Genomic DNA, 15652 nt, shown 5'->3' with positions numbered 1-15652 from the left:
GGGTCCCGCGTCAGGCTCCCTGCTCAGAGGGGAGTCTGCCTCTCCCTCTCTCTCTGCCCATTCCCCTCCCCCTTCTTAAGCTCTCTCTCTCTCGCTCGCTTGCTTACTCTCCCTCAAAGAAATACATAAAATCTTAAAAAAAAAATAAAATTCTCCAGCGAGTAGCAAATGAGTGCTGTCAACTATGGTGCAAAGCATTTGGTAGAGGGAGTGATTGCTGTGAATTTGTACCCTGGGGGAAGACTACAGATGGTAGAAGCCAAAGGATGAACTGAAGGCAGGAGAGAAGGAGAGGAGATGGCATTCCTGCTGGATGCACAGCTGAATCAAAGGTGTGTCAGTGGAAATGCAGAGAATGTGTTCAGAGAGCATGTCTTCGTCCATGAATCTGCTTCACTGATTTAAATTCCACTGAGATGGGTGGGTGGTGAGGAAAGTGGTCTCCATAGTCTCGCTGCTGGTCTGAGCCTGTCTGCCTGTCTCCTCATGTGTAACATAAGAAACAGCCATGAAGACTCTTCCAGCTCCAGACTACACCTCCAAAGCCCTTGATGAGGGCCCTGGTTCACAGCTGTTTTTTATGTCACTCATATTTCTGTATGATTAAAGGTTTCCTGAATCCCCATATCCATCTAAAACCTTTCTTATTATATAAGATAGGATGTATTTGAATGTAGCCAATAGCACACACATACCCTAAACCAAACAACTTAAGCAACAAATTGGGTTTTTGCTCATGAGATTTGTCAGGGAGGAAAAAACCTTTTTCTCTACTCTTAAGTTACAACCTGGGGTGTGTGAATTAAACTGGTGGATGAAAGATTAACAGGAGAAAGGGCTTATTTTGTCTGCATATGGAGGGCATCACAGAAAAGAAATGAAAATTCCCCAAAGTGCTCAGACCTAGGAGCTTACATACCATTTTAACGAAGGGTGATAAATTGCAGAGGAGACCAGACAAAGGAAAAGGAGCAGTATATTGTGAGAAGGTAAATATATGAGGGAAATTAATAGAAGATGAGGGGTTTTTTAGACTCTCCAGTAATAAGGACAGTTCTTCTGTTGGTAGGGGAGAGGAGAGAAGAAGCACCTTCACAAAGGGAAATTTATGTCCTGCTTTTAGGTGGATGGGGGAGAGAAAAGTGCTCTGAGTTTGCTTCTTCTTAATTGCCTTCAGGTTAATTTAATTCTCATGTCAGAGTGGCATATTTTGGGGTGGAATACTCTGATCCCCTCAATCAACAAGAAGTGGTTCTGCCAGTCTGGATGTGCTCTGTCACTCTGGGCTGCCCTCACTCATCCATCTATGATCAGCTAATGAGTTGGCTGGGGTGGGCTGGGGCCAGGTGACCCCACTCCCATGTCTGGTGGTTGGCTGGCTATTGGCTGTGGCACTGGGTTTGACTGGGTCACCCCATCATTCAGCAGGCTAGCCTGGGCTTGCTCACATGACAGCAGCAGGGTCCCTGGAGTAAGACTGGAAGCATGCAAGGCCTTTTGAAATCTAGGTTTGAAGTAACAAAGTTAATTCTGCAGCGTTTTGTGAGACAGAGCAAGATACGAGGGCAGCCATATTAGAAAGGTGGAGAAACAGACTCCAGCCTTGCTTGGGGGTTGCTGCAATGTGACATTCCAAGGTGTAAGAGCAGGAGGGGAAGCATTTGTAACTATCTTAAAATTTCTCACACCGTTTTAGGTAAAGAGGCTTTCTCACTATTCCTGGAGCAAGACCCCTGCATTTGTTCAATGTATTTTTTCCTGGCTCAGAAGTCAGCTCTTCACCCATCTTGGAGTTCAAATTCCATCCCTTCTGCAAGGCCCATCTTCAAAACTAATTTATCCATGGAACTTTACCCCATCCCTTCAACTAAATGCGGTTTCTCATTCTGAAGAGTTGAAATATTGCCACAGACTCTACGAGTCCATAGATTCTGAACTATTTGTAACCACAGGTACAGTTATATGCAATTGAAACAATCTTTTTTTCATCTTAGTATAAGAAATGACTATGATTTAGGGTGATAGTTTCTATTAAATTGAATCTTCTGTGATTTCTTCATTCACTTCTGCTGTAAAAGCTGGCATTCATAGCTACCTGCTATAGCTTTGTAGCAAAATTTCTATGTATGACCTTTGTGATTATCTTTACTGTTACTTTGCAGTTCAGGTTTCACTCAGGCTTTTTCAAATTATCTTTGCATTTAAGGTTTAGAATTTTAGAAGATCCTAAATTTACCTTTATATTTTATGACTTAGAAAATGAAAATGGTTCTGGTTTTGGATTTGATATCTGTAATTTCTGTCTCTGAGACTACTATGCATTTGTTTGAAAACCAGAACACTTATTTTTGTTTATTGGCTCAACTGCATCGCCCCTAAATTCAGCTTGAGTTCTATGATGTAAGATACCCCCACAAGGAGATATTAAGTGTACTATGTGATAGAATGCTTGAGATCGGTACTTCTAGCACATAGGAAAACAGATGGGTTTCTGAGATGTCAGTTGTATCCTATGTTCCAATTTAAGTGTGTCCGTTTGCTGTTTATCAAGGTTTTTTAAAAGTCATGTTTGTGAGAGAGTAAATCAATTTTATTCCTTAAAGGCCAGGGGAAGAAATGCATAGCTGGATATATAGCTGATAGGGATGTTGTATTTTCTTTTTTTTTTTCTGATGATCGTATTTTAAGATGATTCAAATATTTTGTGGTGGAGTGAACATTCTATTCTAGTGCTAGCTCACTTTGAAATGAACAAGCTAAGACTCAGGGAGTTTCGATCACTCAGAACTATTTGGCAGTAAAGAGATTGCTAAACATCAGAAAAAGAAAAAAGAACAATAAATGAAGACCCAAATAAACTACATCAAAACAAGCAAAATACCCCCCCCCCCCCATCCCCACTGCAGTGTCCCTTTGTGAGTTGAGGCCTTACTGCCTAGTCAGAAGCTCCATGCCAGATGTCTGGAGTCTAGTGTGTCTGTGGGGCTGCGGGGTTGCAATGCTGTTTTGTGTCAAATGGCAATGTCACAGAAGGTCAGTGGGTTTATGGGCATGTGTAGGCTGCTGGAAATAAAGAACGAAACTTCACAACCAACCAACCAATAAAACCCCAGGCAGAGCAAATCGCTTTAATTAGTAAGAGAACTCCTCCTACAAAGTTTAATTCGTCGTCTTTCAAAAACTGAGCTCTGGCGCTGCAGGGCGTGGGCCCCTCAAGTGTTCCGTGCGCCCAAACCCCCGCAGAGTGGTCAGGAGCAGTGGTGGCGGTGATTGGCGCGGGTGCCGGCCTACACCCTACCAGGAGGGAGGCGCGAGCCTGTTTGTCCCCGCGCAGCTCCCATATAAGGCGGACCCCGCCCCCGCCTGGGGTGGCGAAGGCGGCGCGCGGGCTCCCTGGCGGCGCCTCTAACCAGCCCGCCCCTACCGCGCATGCTCGGGACGTCCCGGTCCATCTTCCGGCGCTCCTTGTTTTCCTGCAGCTCGCGTGGTCAAATCCGCACCCAGCCTTGCGCCAGCAAAGTGGGGGAAAACCCAGGGTTTTCAGGGTTCTGGAAGCAAATGGGAGGCAGATTCCGGGCTAGCTGCCGGGCTCTAGGGAAGCTGATGAAATAGTGATTTCATATCTGAGTGGGTCACATTTGCCGACATCATCTCACCTAATGCATTAGTCAACTCCATGGAGTTGTTTCTATTGCTGTAAGGCAAAAGCCTTCGCGGTGCCCCGCAATGCAGACTGGAGGACGACCAAAGCTAGTGTTAGTGAAGGAGCTGGGGCTCAAACCCAGCAGTCCAGCCTCCACTCCCCGTGGCTTCCCGTCAGCTGCCCGAAGGGGCAGTAAGGGTGGGGTCCTGGGGCTGGGCTGGGGTGGGTTGTTTGTGCTGAGGGGCCCTGAGTGGGGTGGTAGGAGGAAGGCAGAGCTCAGGTCTTGGTTAGGGCCCGCAGGTAACCTGTGGCTCACAGGGGGGCTCCTGGGTGTGTGTGCACAAATGCTTGAATGAATGGCTGAATGAATTTACATTCTTCAGAATAGGGAGGTGGTGGGGTGGGGTGGGATGCGGGGGAGAAGGACTCAGGAAAAGAGGCTAGGTCTGCCCTCACTTCTTAGGTCCTAAGTTGTTTTTTTTTTTTAAGATTTTATTTATTTGACAGAGAGACACAGCGAGGGAGGGAACACAAGCAGGGGGAGTGGGAGAGGGAGAAGCAGGCTTCCCACGGAGCACGGAGACCGATGCGGGGCTCCATCCCAGGACCCTGGGATCATGACCTGAGCCGAAGGCAGACGCTTAACGACTGAGCCACCCAGGCGCCCCTTAGGTCCTAAGCTTTAAAGAGAAGGTCGCTCTCACCCCTGAATACGTTATGATTAACTGAAAAAACAACACAAAAAACTACTGAACTGTAACGTAAGTGAAAAAAAGTCCCACGAAGATCTGATTTCAGACAATGTAGCCATTCTCACCCGCATATTTTAAACATCCAGTACCCTTTTTATTTTCATTTCTCGGTGTCCCTGAATTGAGGGGTCCAAAACACACAACTCGGTTGGGTATATTGCAGCAGAGAAGGCCCTAGTGGATGGAGCTCCCCACAAACAAGCTATGATAATCTCCGTCCCTCAGATTCTTGCTCTGTAAATTGGTTGAGCTAACTCCTGCATTGTGGGGGGTAAAGTCAGTTCCTAGTTAAGGGCTGAAAAACTGTGTTTTCGGTAATCAGAGCCCCAGGATTGAGGTCTCTTCTCTGGCCCTACATTACTGCGACACCTTCCTCTTCCTCCTCCTCCCCCGTTTCTCAGGTGATAAGGCTGGGTTGCAGCTTTCCTGAAATCACTCCTCCCCGGTGACTGACTGTTGGTGACTTCCGGGCCACCTCCTGCAAAGAGGTTCCTCCCGAATCGACGACCTTAGGTTGTGGCGCTCTGGCATCCCGACCCCGCCCCTCCCCGCCGCCGGGCCGCCGCCAAACCCCGGCGCGCGGATCACGCGGGACGGAGCCGCTCTGGGCATGCTCAGTGGCCCGGCAGGTGGGGCCGCCGCGGGACGCCAGGTCCGGCCGGGAGCAGAGGGGCGGGGGCAGAGAGAGGGAAGTGGGCGGGAGCTGAGGGCAGAGTCGCGAGAGTCGCCGGCGATCGCGGGGCGCTGGGCAGGTGGGAGCCCGCGCGGGCCGGGCCGGGATGAGCAATGGCATCAGTCAAGGTGGCCGTGAGGGTCCGGCCCATGAATCGCAGGTGAGTTGGGGGAGGCCATAGGCGGCCCCCCGATGCGCCCCCACCCAGAGGAACCTAGTCTCCAATTCCCCTCAAAGGCCAGCCTGGACTTAAGTGTCACTGGATGGTCTCTGGCCCACTGGTCCCTGGCTGTGGCCTCTGGGGGCCTGGAGCACTTCACGCTTTGCTGTCCCTTTTACGCTGCCCTGTTGGGGACAGCTCTGGGGATACAGAGTTCACGAGGCCATGAGAAGAGTCCTGTCCCACTAACTTGTGGAGGTTTACATGTTTCCCCTTTTCAGAAGCGTCAGGGGATCACTTTCATGAAGGCTTAAAATCCTTCTGGGGGAATATGAGAGGTCATGGGACACCACAGCTGTCAAGCGAACTCCCCTCAATTGTGTCAACTCAGAAGTTCTCTGTTACCAACAATATTTTTAATTGCTTAGTGAGAGATGATTTCAATTCCCTGAATGTGAACCCTGACTTCTAATAGGTAACTGAGCAGTTCTTAACTTTCATTCAAGAGTAGATGGGAAACTTCAGCAAAGTTTTCACTTCAGGGGAAAACAAAATCAAAGACACTTAGGCACACGTGTTGGAAATCTGCTGGTGTTAGGAGATGGGAAGAGTTATAAACACATTTAGAATCCAGTCTTGTATTTTTCTACAAAGTAATGCTTTTCAGAATGATTTGACTCTTTATTCTTTGAAAAATAATCCCAGCTTCCTTCTCAATGACTTCTTTATAATCAGTATAGAAAGATGCTTTAGAAGAGTTACTGTTTAAATTGGTTTAACTTTAAAGAATGAAGTAGACCTAAATGGGATGTGTCCTTCGGAGTTGACAGGCCCAGTTCACACAAGTCCATTTGTTTTTATTGGCTTCTCAGTCAAGTTGTTGGACATTTGATTTACCATATGGCCTTTCCACTTTCTCATATCAACTTGTGGAGGTCATTGTTTGGTGGTTCTGACAGCTGATTGGGGCATCCAAAGATCATAAAATCAAGTTATTGCCAGAATCTTCTTTGACTCACCTGAATCTGTTTTTTCTGTTGGCAAATAGGGAATCATTACTCTGGTTTGTAACTGTTGAAAACCAGCGCTTTTGTCGTTTTTAAGTTATTTGTAAAGCTTTTTAGGAAGGAGTTTGACTTTTTTGTAAGTCCAAAGAGAATATGGATGTTGCTATGTATATTCAGTCATACAAGACAAACAGACCCCAAAGTCATTTAGATGATTTAAAAAGACTTTTCTTTATTCTGGATTTACATGTATAAAGAAGTTCCTTTCTGTCTTTGGAATAACATGAACACATGCTAGAAGATTGTATTGGTAACTTTAGAAAGCACCTACCAAGTGCACAGCATTGTCCTGGGTGCTATATGGGGGATAAGGTGAATGAGGTTTAATGAGTGTCTTCTGAGAGCCTACTATCTAATGGGGGAGGGACTACATACTGGCAGGACTCTCCTAAAACATGGGGCTGGTTGGGAGTGATGATCCAAGTGTAGTCCTTTGTCAGTCGTAGGCCTGGAGCCCAGTTATATGGAGGGGCTGCAGGAAACGTCCAAAAGCCATGTGCTTTGAGGTGGTAGATTGAAGTGATGGTATTTGTACTTTCAGCAGAGAACTTTGGTGGTGGCATCAGGATTAGGGCAAGAGCTAAGGAAGTAGCAGTCTGAACCAAAGGCATAAATGGGAAGGCTGGATAGATACACCGAGACAGTTTCCTGGAAGAATTGAGAGGATTTTGCTGATCCTTGGATGGGAAGGAGGGGAAAGGGGAGAACGTAGAACCATTAACTGAGGTTTGATGGTCAAGGAGGTGGAAGAGGTTTGGGGACGGTGGATAGTGAGGTTGGTGTATTCTCTCTTGGATCCCTAGAGTCATATGAGATACAGTAAGTGTTAAGAACAAGCACAGTGTTGTCACAGAATGAGTGCTGCCCTCGTATTGACCCTGTTGATCTATCTGAAGTGTGGGGAGGGCATCTGTCTCTTTGGTGATGTTCAGTAGCATGTTAGAAACATGGGTTTAGGTAATTTGAGGACTGACATTTGGAAAGCTTTTGCACACAGATGACAGTTTAAGAATGTTACAGTGAGGGGCGCCTGGGTGGCTCAGTCGTTAAGCGTCTGCCTTTGGCTCAAGTCATGATCCCAGGGTCCTGGGATTGAGCCCCACATCGGGCTCCCTGCACAGTGGGAAGCCTGCTTCTCTCCCACTCCCCCTGCTTGTGTTCCCTCTCTCGCTGTGTCTCTCTCTGTGAAATAAATAAAATCTTTAAAAAAAAAAAAAAGAATGTTACAGTGAGGAGATTTCTCAGGAGAAGAAAATCTTATCTTTATGTGTATATGGACATACATGCACACATATGTATACACATATGTGTGTATATATAGAGAGAGCGGGTTAAAAACATGTTACAGTGAGAAGAAAAGGATTGGATACTGGGATATACTTTTCTTTAGAATTCTAGGGAGAAGATTGGCTTGCCCTTCGTGGAGGAACCAGCACAGCAAATTGTCATGGCAGGGAAAGGAGCAGTGTCTCTTGAAGGAGGTGGTGGTTGTTGGTGTCAGATGTTGCCAAGATGGTGCCCTGAGGGTGTAAGATGAGGTCCTTGGTCTTGGAGACAGGAACGTTGGTAACCTTCCAAAGGGCAGTTTCAAGGAGAGACAATGACCCAGAAGTTGGCAGTGAAATGGAAAGAGGCATACAAATGGCCAGCCAAAAGTACCTGACCTAAACATGCAAATTATAATAGCAGAAGAAACCATTTTTTATCAGTGAGATTGGTGGACGTTGACTGAACATCAAGTGCTGGTGAAGGAGTGGTGATGAAATCATCTAAAGGGTCAGAACCTCTGAAACTTTCTTATTGGGAAATTTGACAGGAACTGTCAAGATTAGAAATTTATAAACCCACCAATTGGGCAGTTTCATTTCTAAGAATTTATTTTATGCATTATATTCCTACCTACCAGGATGAACGTGGGATTGCAGATGTAAAATTTTTGTTCTGTTAATCTTTAGAGGAGTTTTAGGCAAAGAGGGAGCAACCAACAGAAAGCAAAGGCCTGGGGTATTAGAAGGTGAGGACTGCTGTTGCAGACTCTAAAAGGATGGAGGCACAGGGTGAAATGTGACCTTCTGAGCCAGGAGCCTTTGCAGTAACTAGTCCTTGCCAACAAACACCCAGTGCTTGATTCAGGCTAAGATGTGATGCCTTTATTTTTACTACCGTGGTGCTTTGGGTTATGTGGCAGAAGTAGTTTTGAAAGAGCCGTTACTTTGCATCACATCACAGCAGCTGCCTTTCCCGAGAGTTCCCTCTGTGGCAGTGGTACAAAATCTAATTTAATCTTTGTAACAGTCTTAGTAGGTACAGACTATTATTGTCATGCCGTAGTACAGATTGGGAGACATAGTAAACTTGCCTGAAGTCAATTTCTGAGGACGGTCACAGCTCTACTTTTTTGAAAATGAGTAAAACCTTCGCCAAAACAATTTGCTTATAGTTTTTTATGGGCACATTTTAACATTTATGTATTGTCTTTTTATGCCTTATGTATGTAGTCTTATGTATTCCTTTTTCTTTGTGATTTCTTCCACTGTTCTTAGGCCTGGCCTTTTCTTTTTTACTGGTTTCATTTTGTTATAATTTTACGAGATACTTTTTTTCCAACAAAATTCCAACAAAAATAATGATTTGGTAACTAATTTGTCCATTTCCTTTTGGTTTCACTTGTTTGTTTTTTTCATGGAAACACTAGATGATTCTGTCCCTCTTTTTTTTTTTTTTTTAAAAGAGAGTGTGAGAGTGCTGGGCCTGGACGGACAGAGGGAGAGAGAGAATCTTAAATAGGCTCTATACTCAATGCAGAGCCTGATCTCACAACCCTAACATCATGACCTAAGCCGAAATCAAGAGTCCAACACTTAACTGACTGAGCCACCCAGGCGCCCCAGTAGATGATTCTCTACTGCCATTTATCCTGTCCCATTGATTTGCTAGTGTTGATGGGGCTGGGATCTGAGGGCAGACTGCGTAGGTTCCAGTATTGGCTGTCATTTACAAGCTGGGTCAAATTTGAGCAAGAGACTTAATTGTTCCAAACCTCAGTTTTTGCAGCTGTAAAATGGGTGATAGTAATTATACATACCTTATAGGTCTTGTTTCATATATATCTTTTACCATGATTCACAGACGACACATTTGAAAGCTCTATAGATATATAAAGGATTGAAGCTCTAGATAGATATGTAAAAGATTCATGAGGTGTTACATGCAGTTCACTCGTATTTTCTGTTCTGTTCTATTTTATTCTCTTGTCTTGTTAAAAAAATGCTATTTCTAGATCCACTAAATTGACTTCAAGATCTATTAATGATTTGCAGTTGGCAATATGAAGAACAACCGTTGTGAGGTTCAAAGGAGATCGTGCATGTGGATAACGCTCTCCACACAGTACCTGGCATGCAGCAAGGGCTCTGTAAAGATTGGTTATTGTTATTACTGTTATTTTTTATAATTTAATGATTGTAACTTTATTCAATGACAATATATGAGATGATTTTTTTTTTTTTACTAAAAAAATATTTACTGAGTGCTGGCAACAAGCCAGGTGATAGCTTTTTAATGTGCTTTCTTATCTGATAAGGCAAGACCACCTCATTCCTTCCCTTTTCTGACTGTTTTTAGCTTTTCTTTCTGATTCGCTTCTCAGGTGGAATTTACAGTCATGTTTAGCAAGTTAAAAAGAGAAGAAGGAAAAAAAATCACCATTGGTATTTTGACTGGGATTGACCTCTTTGGGGTATACTGAAGTCTCATTTTAAGAGTGTCAGGGACTAGTTCGCGGTGGTCTCTTGGATCTCTGATGAAGACAGCAGACGGCTTGGGTGTTAGGGTTGGGAGACATCTGTCTAGATGCTTCGAGGCATCAGGCATCATGCTCTTCTCTTTACCATGGCAACTTCCTTTCCTGCTCCCACCAACTGAGTGACTGAGGGCTTTTTATGCCCATTTGATAGAGGGGAAACTGAGAGCCCTCGCGTAATAGTCCCTTCAGTCTGGACTTGAACCAAGTCTGTCTTACTCTCATTTCTGAAGCTCCTCCATTATACAGAACACTTAGATGAGAGGAGGGCGGGGGACCGCAAGGCAGGTAGGAACGAGTGCAGTTACCAGGGGTTTTAGACCAACTGAAGCTTTGTGTAAGAATTAGTTGAGAGGCGGGTAGACAGGTAGACAGGGTGTTGTGAGGACTTTCCTTTGTTAAGCTTGGGAGTTTGGGCTTTCATTCTCCGGTTTGCTGGCTAGTATGGTAGCATTGGCCTCGTGTGGTTATTTTAGTTAACATTAAGTAGAATTTAAAATTTAGTTGCTCAGTTGCACTAGTCATACTTTAAATACTCAGTAGCCCGCGTATTGAACAGCACTGATATAGAGCATGTCCATCATTGTGGAAAGTTCTGTTGGACGGTAAGACTGAACTGGCTTGAGTCCCAGATTTACCACTTCTGAGTTTTGTGCCTTGGCACTTAAGTGCCCTGTGCTTCAGTTTCTTCATGTGCAAAATGGAAATCTTCACAGGACCCACCCTGTGGGGCTGAGATGGTGACTGAATGCACTCACACTAACTAACAGTGTTGGGCCTCAAAGCGAGTGCTCTATAAATATTGGCTATTATTTTTAGACACTGGGGGCTATTGATGGTTTTAAAACAGGGTTGTCATTTGCCATTTACTGTCTTCAGAAGTTTCATCTCATAGCAGGGAAGTGCTACCAGGGCCAGCAACAGTGAACTTTTATTTACTATTTGCCAAGTACTGTGCTAAGTGCCCTTTATGCACTATTATTATCCCATTGACTTTCCCATCGTTCTCTGGGATGCGAGACCCGGGGCCTAAATGTCTATATGAGTGGGCAGAGGCCAGTGCAGGAAGACCATAAAGAATCGAAATATGACCCATGACGATGTGATTCTGGACTAGATTGGAGTTGTAATAGGTGTTAAAATTCAGCCAAGTACATTCAAAGTCTAATAGGCTTTATTAAGCAATTCACAAATCAGGCAGCATCCTCACGTAGCAAGTAGAAAAGAGGTCCAAGGAGTCGTACAAAATGGAAGGTTTTTATAGGAAGGAGGATGGGGCAAGAAGTTATTAACAGAAGAAAAGAAAGGATTGTTTCAGGCAAGGTCACCTTCCCGGAGGGAGAACAGAGAGTCTTACTGGGTGGATCACCTTGTCTTCCTTTGGGGGTTGGGGAGGGCCCATGTGACAGATTACCTCAATGGTGCCGACCAGAGACTTGTTGGCCAACTGTGTTCCTGGGGGTGGTTGAAATTGCAATTAGGTTAGATATTAAGCCCCAGTTTGGTGACTTGGCCTAGCATACGTGACTCCATTTTGGAAATAGGAACCATAGGAAAGGGCACAATCAAAGGATAAGACTTGCAAACAAAATCCTGAAGAAGCTTTCACTGTATTTTCTGACTGTGAAAATCATACATGCTTATAAAAACTTTATGCTCTGCAGAAAAGTGTACCAAAGAAATCAAATTGACAATCACTCATAATTCCATGATCCAGGGATCACTACTTGTAAACTTTTGGTGCATTGGAATCCAGTCTTTTTTCCCCCTGTTTGTGTAGCAACATAATGTATACACTGTTTTATACCCTACTATTTGCATTTGCAAGAGACATCCTGAAGACAAATTGGCAGGCCACAGGGAGGCCAGAGTCAAAGATGAATGAGTGGTTTGGGATATTAAGTGGAAGAATGACCTTCCCCAAAGCCGGGACAGCAGGATGAGCTGGTTGGGTTGGAGGGGCATTGTGGTGAGTTGAGTCGGCTCGGCTACTGGTGGGGGAGCCAGGCAGTAGGGACTCATGAGGTATCAGCTCTGCGATGCACATTTGGACGTGGGTTGCCTGAAGGTGATAGTGGATGTGGTGGAAGTGAGTTTGGTTTCCAAGGAGGACCATAGTGAAGAAGGAAGAGGGGTAGCAGAACTGCATAATTGGCAGTGTCCTGGGCAAGTGGATTTTACTGGGTCTTTAGGACTCATTCCTTTTTTTGTACCACACTGATTCTCAGTGTGGTCCAGGGACAGTTGAGGATCACTGAGGCTCTTTTAGGGGGTTCCCAAAGTCAGAACTGTATTTGCAGTAATACTAAGATAGTTTTGCCTTTTTCACTCTTCTCTCATGGGGGTATGGTGGAGTTTTCCAGAAGCACCATGGTGTGCAATGATGTCATGGCTCATGTGCTCTGCATTCTATGTTTTAAAAATGTCTCCGTTTTAATTTCTTTTATGGTAACTGTCATGGATAGTACTCCTGTTCTGCTCCTTCCTGTGGGGCACAGGGCCTGACATAGGCCCCAGCCCTCACCTGGGCATCGAAAACCTGGGCTAGGCAGAGGAGAAGTGTAGTGTGTGTGTTTTTGTTTTAAAGAAGGGGAACAGAAAACAAGTAGAGAGGTAGGGGGTTGGGGCAAGAAGGCTACTGGGGCAAGGGAGGGATGTAGGGAGGGATGGCGAGAAAGAGAGCCGTGGTTTCTCACACAGGGAGTGGAATAGCTGTGATGCTTCAGGTGAGGTTCCCAGGGAGGCTTGTGCTGTCACTGACTCAGGGAGCTTGGAGCACATGGAGGTTTTATCCTTTCTTTTAGGTGGACTTGACAAGTGACATGAAGCAAGTGACTGATGATGTATTTTCACATTCAAAATTTAAAAAATATCTTAATGTGTATAAAGCACTTACATAAGATGTGAGTACTGGTAGTTTAAAAAAAAACAAAAAATGCTCTTTAGTGACATAGAGTATCAAATAAGCATAATTTAGTATTAACTTCTTTGTTTTACTCAAGGAGGCTGTGAGTGAGAGAGAGATCAAGAGTGTGTTTGTCTTTCTGTCTGTCAGAGGTTGTTTAGAAATGTCCAGTTGTGCGATATGTAGTGTTTTGGATTGAAGTTGATTTATTTTGTACGTCCTCATTTCATGATTAATTTTGTAAATAATTTCAATAACCTTTGCTGTTTCTGTGGGTTCTAGAATTGGGATGCCATCTTGTTTTGTGAAGGAAAATTGTTATAGTTATACCTCCAGCCTGGGGGAGGACATGATAGTGCCTTATAATCCCCAGCCCCCTTCCACAGGACTGAGAGCCTCTGGTTTATTTTGGTGGCTTGGACTACCTTCTGTCCAGCTCCAGTTGCAGAGACAGTCCAGGAAAAAGTCCTTCATGGGAAGGTGGGCATCGTTCCCTTGGATTCAGCCTGCTGATTCGCATTAAGCACAGAGGAGGTCACTGCCAGCAGGGCCTGGAAGCTTCCCCTCACTGCCGGGCTCTGGGCTGAGCGCTTGTTTCCTGCTCTGTCCATTTCCAAATACATTCATTATTCATTGTTGCTGCATAGTAGAGGGGAAATAGCTATTTCTGTGATCAGCGTAGACACTTTGAGCAAATTTCAGTGGGATATGTAAAATTTAAAGTCATTTGAGAAAGAGCTTTCACTAATGGTGTTGATAACGTGATTTTTGTCATCTGTTACTATTGCTAGTCACTCATTCACTTACTAGGAACTCTGCTAAGTCTTAAGTGATCACTGTCTAATTTAATTCCCAGCAACAGCCCTGTGGGGCTGAATATGGTTAGCTCCATTTTATGGATGAGAAAACTGGGGACCAGAGAAGGATCGGGTCCGGGCTCCAGTTTTATCACATCACACTGGTTTTCTGGCTTCATAGCATTTACCATTATCTGAGTGTATGTGCATGTGCATGTATGTGTGCATATGAATGTATTTTTGTTTGTTTGCTTTTTTATTGGCTCCTTGCACATAAATTCTGTGAGAGCCACTAACCCTGTCAGTCTTACTCATGGCTGTTTCCCCAAAGCCTAGAACCATTCCTGGCAGAGATGGGTCCTCAGAAAATATTTATTGCATTAATAACTGCCACCTCTCCTGCCCCTCTCCCGCATCTTTCAGCTGTGGATGCTTATAAGGAATCAGGAATCCTTAGCCCAGCATCTGTTATAAGGAATCAGGAATCCCTAGCCCAGCATCTGTTATAAGGAATCAGGAATTCCTAGCCCAGCATCTGTAGGAGGTAAAGGGAGTTTCGATGATCCTTCTGTTGGGTATTAGGAAGACAGGAGAGGTGAAAGAGGCCTGGGAAGAGCCTGGGTGAAGAATGACAGCTCCAGAGCTTTCCCTGTGTATTAAGTTAATTATATGCAAATTACACATCGAATACTCATTATGTTTATTTCTTAAGGTTAGAGAATTGGCTATAAAACACTTACTGTGTTTAAATGATACATAGTTTATGGGACAGAACATTCATGTTCCTTTCTTCAGAAAAAGTTTTTTTTTAAAACTTTTTATCCTGAAATTATTTTATTTTATTAAAAATATATATTTTTTTATTTGACAGAGAGATAGTGAGAGCAGGAACACAAGCAGGGGCAGTGGGAGAGGGAGAAGCAGGCTTCCCGCTGAGCAGGGAGCCCGATGCGGGGCTCGATCCCAGGACCCTGGGATCATGACCTGAGCCGAAGGCAGACTTAATGACTGAGCCACACAGGCACCCCCTGAAATAATTTTAGACTTACAGTTCCTCTATGCATTTCATCCAGCTTCCCCTAATATTAGCATCTTACATAACCATGGTACAGCTCCTGAACCAAGAAATTAACGCGGGTGCAAGACTATTATAGCTGGATTCTAGTTTTACCTCGACTGTCCGTCCTCTGTTCCAGGAGCCAGTGCTGGACCCCACACTGCACTTAGTCGCCGTCTCTCCTTAATCTCTTCTGGTCTGTGACAGCTCCTTGGTCTCAGAAGAGTGCCAGTCAGTTAGCTTGTGAGGTGGCCCTCAGTGGGTTTCTCTGATGTTTTATCATGATTGAATTGAAGATGCAGTTTTGGTGAGAACACCACATAAGTGATCTTGTTCTCTTCATTTCACATCATGCCAGGGTTCATGGTGTCAGTTTGTCTCCTTAGTGGTGACATTGACCTTGACCACTGGTTAACCTGGTATCTGCTGGTGGTGTCTATGGTTGATAAATATCTGAAAGAGATAGTTTTCGGGAAAAGTTTTTGATTTCAGTTTGTAACACTAGTTTTTCCCCATAAGAACCCATTTCAGATGTTCCGGTAAAAATTATTGTGAATATAGGATTCATTTAAAGCATTCCCCCTACCCAACTTAGCGAAAAAGAATGTATCATACTTAAAACAAAAGACATTTGTGCTTTGGAAGGCTGATGATGATTGTGCAGAACTGTGTACTTCAGACATTTTCAGTAAGACATTTATCAGCTCAGTGCATGCTGATGTTTTCTATTCTCTACTATGTCATTAAAAAAGATAATTGTTACCCACTAAATTCATTTGATGATCTGCAATTTGAG

General features: G+C 44.4%; 1 protein-coding gene across 1 annotated transcript in view; it reads left to right on the top strand.

The window, feature by feature from the left end:
* Positions 1 to 5078: 5078 nt before the first annotated feature.
* Positions 5079 to 15652, top strand: part of KIF16B (kinesin family member 16B) — a 181663-nt gene continuing 171089 nt past the window's right edge. Inside the window, 1 exon segment of the mRNA XM_081833249.1 lies at positions 5079 to 5228. Coding sequence (XP_081689375.1) covers positions 5182 to 5228 — 47 coding nt within the window. The 5' untranslated portion in view covers positions 5079 to 5181.

This window comes from Leptonychotes weddellii, chromosome 10 (assembly GCF_054177405.1).
Source record: "Leptonychotes weddellii isolate Sample4059 chromosome 10, ASM5417740v2, whole genome shotgun sequence".
NCBI lineage: Eukaryota > Metazoa > Chordata > Mammalia > Carnivora > Phocidae > Leptonychotes > Leptonychotes weddellii.
The sequence above is the reverse complement of the archived record's forward strand: the minus strand, read 5'-3'. Positions and strand labels throughout refer to the sequence as shown.